General features: G+C 42.3%; 1 protein-coding gene across 2 annotated transcripts in view; it reads right to left on the reverse strand.

Annotated features, from left to right (window-relative positions):
• The window catches only part of col21a1 (collagen, type XXI, alpha 1), a 28,538-nt gene extending 21,102 nt beyond the window's left edge, over positions 1 to 7,436 (reverse strand). Inside the window, exons 1-3 of one of the 2 annotated variants that reach the window (XM_052079410.1) lie at positions 7,086 to 7,428; positions 711 to 837; positions 61 to 621 (exon numbers count right to left, since the gene is read on the reverse strand). In XM_052079410.1, the coding sequence (XP_051935370.1) occupies positions 61 to 621; positions 711 to 807 (658 nt within the window). In that variant the 5' untranslated portion in view covers positions 808 to 837; positions 7,086 to 7,428. Of the gene's footprint in view, positions 1 to 60; positions 622 to 710; positions 838 to 7,085 lie in introns of both variants that reach the window. The other variant, XM_052079411.1, reaches the window with a different exon arrangement.
• Positions 7,437 to 7,651: the final 215 nt, after the last annotated feature.

Raw genomic sequence — 7,651 nt, forward strand, 5'->3', positions numbered from 1 at the left:
TTTCCCTTTTCAGCAAAACACAAAGCTGTGTAAACAGCCCCTAAATAAGCAGTTTCTTACCTTCACACAGTTTTTGTCGAATGACTTGTATGATCCTGGAAATACCTTTGTAGTCCTCCACAGAGAAAACGTAAGTTGAAAAAGGTTTGTTTGCGATGGCTCTCAACTGTGCCTCCTCCGTCTCTGACCCCACACCAATCGCAAACAAAATGACTCCTTTTTTTCTCGCGGCTTCGGCTGCCTTGGAAACCTCATCTTGAGACTTCCCATCGGTGAGGACAACTGCAATTCGGGATACGCCCATCGGGCCACGCTCAGAGAGGCCAAACAGTTTGTTTGTGGCAAATTCGATGGCCGTGCCTGTCCTCGTGTTTCCTCCCATATACTCGATGGATTCCATCGCTCTGATCAGGTCTTTGTTTGTAGAATACTTCCCCAGCGGTATTTCTAAAATGGGATCATCTGTGTACTGGACTACACCAAATTGGGTAAATTTCTGTCCAATTTGAAAATTTTGGGTTATGTTTACAAGCCACCGCTTTACTATTTCAAAGTTGACATCTTCAACACTCCAAGAACCATCGACAATAAAGACCAAATCACCCGGCGCAGTCCTACAACCTGAGGAAGAAAGAAAGCAAAACCCTGGCTCATACAGCGCATTGACAACATGAAGATAACAAGCAAGTCCAGAAAGAAGAGCTACTTACTTCTTAAGTCTTCATCTTGTGCTGCGTTAAGACAATGGAGAAGCATGAAACACATGCATCTTAAGACACAAGGCATGGATGTTGCTTTGTAACCCATATTGTAGCCACACTAACTTACCCGTTGCACCTGAAGAGAAAGGGGGAAAACATAATATTGGACCGTCAAAAGCTCCTTTCACATCGGCCATCCAAGCCAGCATTTGCATTTCCCATTCTGCATTGTCATTTTCCAGCTATGTGTGTAAGGTACCAATTGATGCCTTGAAGTGGACCGCTTGGTAGTTTCAGAGGAGTTAAAAATATTGGACAGCAGGAAGCCAGAGTGCATGTAGTTTAACACCAGAATGGTGCATGTAGTTTAACACCAGAAACTCACTGCGCAAGTGTCAACCGTCATTGCTTCTGACATCGGCACTGGTGTCATCTTATTATCTGGGTGCATAAAGCCGCATTACCTGTGTAAACATGCACTTCAGACACAGTAAAATCCTGCTTTGGCAAATTTTGTCTTCAAGGACCAGCTGAATAAACTTCGGCTCTACTGTTACAGCTCAAAGAATGCCAAGTAATAAAATACGTTTTCGCTCCTTCTAATGCCAAGTCACATTCTTGCAGTTGTTTTGAAAGAGTCACTAATATTGTAAAATGGCTAATTACTTGTCAAATGACAGCAACACAATGGATAACATACGATATTTTCCACACCATCAGGCACTTCGGAGTATAAGGCGCACTTTCACAATTTTTTTTTACTGTATATTGGGCGCACCACATTATAAGGCACATAGAATAGAAGCTACAATAGTGGCCACGGTTGCGTGATACATCCACTAGATGAAGCTATGCAAACTGAATACAATACAATACAATATAGCTTTATTTATATCAAGCATTCACAACTGCTGCAGCTGTAACGAAGCGCTTTACAGAACATTTAAAATACTATATCCAAGAAATCAGAAAATTGATCCACATAGACGGCATATCGGATTATAAGGCGCACTGTTGGCTTTTGAGAAAATGGAATGCTTTTAAGTGTACCTTATAGTCAAGTCAAGTCAAGTCAACAGCATTTATAGAGCACTTTCAAACAGCCATCGCTGCATACAAAGTGCTGTACATGGAGCAACTTAACATGCACAATAAACAGTAAGACAAATCGGTAATAGAGGTGGTAGAAAGCACCAAACAGTAAAACCAAGAACAAATCTAAGTAATGCTGAGTCGAATGCCAAAGAATACAAGTGAGTTTTGAGGAGGGCTTTGAAGATGGGCAGCGAGGAGGCTTGCCGAATGTTCAGTGGGAGGTCATTTCAGAGAGAGGGACCAGCAACAGAAAAGGCTCGATCCCCTCTGAGCCTCAGTTTAGTTCTTGGTACTTCTAATAATGTCTGGTTCACAGACCTGAGGCGCCGGGCAGGTGTGTAGGGGCGGATGAGCTCAGAGAGGTAAGGTGGCGCGAGATTATTCAGAGATTTGAAAACAAAGAGGAGGATCTTTCACAAGTCTGCAGGATGGAATGTACAAGGGCCACTGGGACCAAACAATATCACCTCTGTCTTCTTTTCGTTGAATTTCAAGAAATTTTGTGCCATCCAGGTTTTGATTTCTTCCAGACAGGATAGGAGTGGCCTTAATGAGAAGGCGTCTTTCTTGCTCAGTGGGACATAGATCTTGCAGTCATCTGCAAAGCAGTGGAAGGGAATACCATGTTTCCTTAAGATGGAACCCAATGGGAGCAGATACAGTGAGAACAGCAGAGGCCCCAGAATTGAGCCCTGTGGAACACCACATGACAGGGGAGCAGTGCGTGACTCAGAGCAGCCAAGGCTGACACAAAAGGTTCTGTCAGCTAGATAGGACCTAAACCACTCAAGAGCACTCCCGCCAATGCCCACCAAGTGCTGTAAACGAGTCAGCAGAATACTGTAATCCAGTGTATCAAATGCTGCAGTTAAGTCCAATAAAACTAGACACACGTGATCTCCAGAGTCACTTGCCAGGAGGATGTCATTAGAAACGCTGACTCCGTGCTATGCATCATCTTGAAACCTGACTGGAAGCCCTCCAAGATGTTATGTTCATCCAAGAAAAGTTTCAACTGCATGTGCACCACTTTCTCCAGAATTTTGTATAGTTTGTATATTTTGTATAGTGCTGGAAATATGGTGCTAGATTTTGCAGGCTACTTGCCCAATGCTGTTAGTATGTACTGAACTGGAATCGCAACTATTTTGCTGCCAGCCGGCCAACAGAAAGACTGGAGGTTACTTCACTTCAAGTCTCGCCCTTGCCATTGACTTCAGAGCCACCCCAATCCTGTTTCTCAGCTCTCAACGCCTTAGCACACAAAAGCATTTTCCTTTTTGACGTTGTCCAGCACATCCTCACATTACACTCTCAGCCTTCCTAAATGAATGGCCTATTAAACCTCTAAACCACAATTACCCTTGAGCTAGTACTCATTCCTATGGGATTACCAGTTCATCCCAAAAATTTGAAAACACGCTTTGTTCAAGACTTATCGTTAACGCCCCCCCCCCCCCATTTGCCAATACTTGTCCATCACATGTTCTAGACTGTTAGATGTTTTCTCCCCTCCTCGTTTAGTAGTTTAGCACTCCATCATTGAAATCAAACATTCTTAGTGACATGACAAAAGTGCCTCATCTCCCTCCCTCCTCTTCCTAAAAATGAATGTGGAAGCATTCTTCCAAAGACCACGTGTGTCTTTGTAAATTATAACGGCTGTGTACTTGCTAACTTCCTTTGCGACTTTGGTGTGTTTCCATGCTGGCAGCACCAAATGTATTTTGGGATATTTTCTGAGTCAAGCCTTCACAAGTATTGATGCATCTCTGTTTGAAGCTGGATGACAGGAACAACAATCAGGGTGTTCCGTGACTTTTTGGTTTCTTCGTACTTTCACTTGGACTCGTGCTTGGACCGTGACTGATGACATTTCACGAGCTCACCAGGGTCTAAGGATGGATAAAAACGCTAAATGAGAGGTGGCTCAAGATTTTTTTTTTCTTGTTTCTTTGTGGATCAACTTGTCTGGCCTCAGCATGGTAGGAAGGTGTGGGCCTGAGCTTGGCAAACTTGTTCATGCATAAACGCGAGTACCCAACCTGGGCATATCATCGATGTGCAGGTTATCAATGATAATAAACACCATTTATAATCCGAATAATATAGATTATCAGAAAATGTGTTATGTTGTAAGAGAATGTGACAAAGGTGTTGAAGTATGGCGAAGAGCAGCACAGTGAGGGCAGGACAGCTTGGGACAGGGAAGGGGGAGTTAACTCGTATGATGGAACAGGATGGCTGTGTCTTATTCGCACCAGTCTCATGTTCACCTGAAATAAAATACATGTCGAGGAATTTTAGGGAGAACCTCACAGAAGCAAGGGGAGAACATGCAAACATCACCGGCTAAAATTTTAAACCGTGATGTTGTGAGACAACAGGTACGCTAACAAAATGCACCGTTACCAAATATTAAATGCAAATGAGCCGTTTTTGTCCTTCAAAAGATTTTGCTCCATTAATGTTTTCTCAGTTACTGGCTCAAACGCCACTCATTTTACCACATATAAGAATACAATTAAAATGCCATGTTTCCAGGACAAGTTTGAAGCCAGACCTGTGATCATTCTGTGTTTTTGGCATTTTTTCAGACCACATTTTGACATCATAATTATATGATTACGGCATTTATCTGTTGAGCAGAGTCTCTCTGAATTGCACGAAATGACTGCAGGAGTTCTGCATGAACTTAATAGAGCACTTGTCAAAAAAATAGAATGTGATCCACAACTGGAGATGAATCAGCATAACCTGTTGAAGCATTTCAATAAATGTCACAATCTTAAAGTGCGTTGATATAAAACTAATGGCATTGGCTTTTTACATCACTCGGCGGTAATTATGCAAGGCGCAATTTCAACTTCACTGTGCCTGCTACTACGACAAGATTGAACACAATGTGGATTTATTATGACATCCAACCTCATGAAAGGAGAGATGCAATGTCGCAAGCTGATGAATGAGTTGCTTGTGAGCCGACAGCAGACATTCGATCATCGAACTCGTTTCTGCGGTCGCACTAAGAGATTATGTCTTCAAACACGGGACTGAGAAACTGCTGACATGCATTAAGGAAGCACTTGCAAATGAGGACCAGATATTGTGCAATGTACTGGAAAAAGCAGGACTCCTGGAACATACCGTTTTCATACAAATGGAAATAATATAAATCTCATTTCAGATCATGACGCATCAAGATCAACTGAACAGTAGCTGAGATTTCACTCTTAGCCTATCACGTTCATCCATTTCTGTTCAACAAAGGAGGGGTTCCAGGATCTACATGACTCAGTTTTTCCACAATGCTCACTCAGCACTGAAGAGACACACTTGAACATGTTTCAACTGGTTGTGAAAGCCATTTTATTCTGAATTTTCCCCACTAGTGTTTTCGGGGGGAGACTGCTGGAAAACCCCCTAATTGGCAAGGTGCAACCTGGACGACTTTCCCCTTCTATGACTTTCCCCAAATACGGCGTTCCGACACTTCTGCTAAAACCACATAGAATTCATTTACACCGTCGGATAGTCAAATTCCCGACTCTCCGCCAGTTCCAAACACATGTAGGACTAACGCACTTCATGATGAGCGACAGCAACTTACTTAGTAAACTCATGTTTTGCATTGCATTGCATTATTATGCATGTCTAACACCAACAAACTAACAGATGTCCACATTTGCATTGTTTTGAGCGCAACGTCACTTTGCAGCGTTGGGCTTCGAGCCTGAAAAATCTCAAATGAAGTCCCAACTCGTTGGAGGAAAAATTCCAGCAATAACTGCAGCATCTTATTCACCAACGCTTTGAAAATGTTAATGTAAATCTTATTTTTTGACTTTTGGAAGCACGAACAGTTTGTCACATCTCGATTGATATCAACGTAGAACCTCTAAAATGGAAGACAGTCCGGTCTGTGGCGATGGTTAACTTTCAAAATGTTCTAATTACAGGAAAAGTGAATGGATTTGTTCAGGCTCTCACCATCACAATAATTAAGTGCCTCTTACAGGCACATTTTAAGTCACATTTTATCGTTCTGAACAATCACACAAATACAAAAATTGTACATCATGTGATTGCGTAGCAACCACACGAGGGTGTATCGCACCTCTCGTCCAAAGTTAGCTGGAATAGAGATCACCTCACGCCAGAATTGTGGACAAGTGCTAAAGTACCGGTAAATGAATGGATGGATTATGAACTGTGGAGCTGTGTTAGGCAATATTCATTCATTTATTCATTCACTCATTTTCTTAGCAGTACTTATCCCATTGTACTTATGTGCTGACTGACATTTCTGTGACCTGCAAGATTGTTCAAACTTCAAGTTATGCTTTGTTTTGGAGGCATAAATAAAAAATAAAAAAAAACCCTCCATATCGCAACTTTTTTTGCCACTTTGGAGAATTCGCTGTCGACTAAGTCAGAACATCGACTGTAGATTCGAGTGAGATTTTTAGAAACAGCAGGTATGGCCAACCGTAATGCACCATTTGAACTATTAGGCCCCGAAGAGTTGTACAGTATTCAATTAGTACTGTATCTGTATTTTCAGTCGAAAAACTCCAAGGAGTAGATCCACTTGTCCTATAGTTGTAAAGCACGTATCTGAAATAAATTTGGCAAAAAAGAGCATTTCTTTTCCAAAATCAACAACTTCTGTTGCTGAACTGCGGCCAAGACCTTGGAAATTTACTGCTGCCAAATTCTTCAAGCAACAAAGGGAAGCCAAGTCATGTTAGTCATCCTCCTTCGAAATCTACTCAACATCCAAAAGTCTTGTAAGCATTAGCTCAGAGGGCTCACCATTCTTGCCAAATAGCACATCCAGTTTTTACATTTACTGCTCCAAGTGTCATAGATAATTACCCTTTATATGCTCTGCATTGTATGATCACCTTTGCAACGACAACAAAAACAATACTACCGGTATTCTTGCAGCTCTCGTGATGCCGTTGCGCTTGCAAAAATTCTGCAAAATGTGACTGAAGAAGTTAGTCAGGCATCATTCCTTGATGATTCCATGCATTTTTGACAGCAGCGCAATCAAGGTCCTGAGAACTGCACTTAAGAACCTTGATATGCCTTGCAATGCACTCAATAAAAGTTGAGCATACAATTCAAAGAACACTGACAACATTTTCATTAGTATGTGTAACCAACTTGCATTGACAAACACAGACACACACACACAGACACACACACATACACACACACACACACATGAGAATTCCCCAAACTCAGGTGTCCCATGCATCCCAAAGATTTGCAAGATATTACCTGTAAGCGTTCCAAGACAATGTCGGGATTCCTGTTAATCCTTCTCATTAAGAGGGATCAGTGATCATTACTGTTCCCAGTGCAGCATTGTCAGAAAGTGCAGGAAGAAACGCAGGTTTTGTCGAGTGAATGAAAGAAGGCCCTCCCTCGATTGCCTTTGCTTCTGTCCTTCTTCTTCCTCTTCTCCACCCGCCTCACTGCGCACTCTCCCTGGCATGCCGCCAGCCACAATTACCGCGGGTGGAAAGAGAAGCCGATAAGGAGAGCATAAAATTGTACAACAGACAGCCATTCTCTGACGGTCCAGAAGGAAAGTCAGAGTAATGAGAGCAGGCTCCTTCCAAGTGTTGTGGGTTTGGAAAGGCGGTTTACTGAGGGCATAACCAGAGAACATGGACATTTCTGGATGACAAGCACGGGAGCAACCCACAAATTGGAGCCTTTTTTGCTGAATAGCACATGCATTGATCGGCAAAAATGACAATATCCCCACTTCTTACAATAATGTCTCGAGACACATTTGTTAGCAGACTTTTGTTGTGCTATAACGTGATTTACTAACATTC

Source organism: Hippocampus zosterae, chromosome 11, assembly GCF_025434085.1.
Source record: "Hippocampus zosterae strain Florida chromosome 11, ASM2543408v3, whole genome shotgun sequence".
NCBI lineage: Eukaryota > Metazoa > Chordata > Actinopteri > Syngnathiformes > Syngnathidae > Hippocampus > Hippocampus zosterae.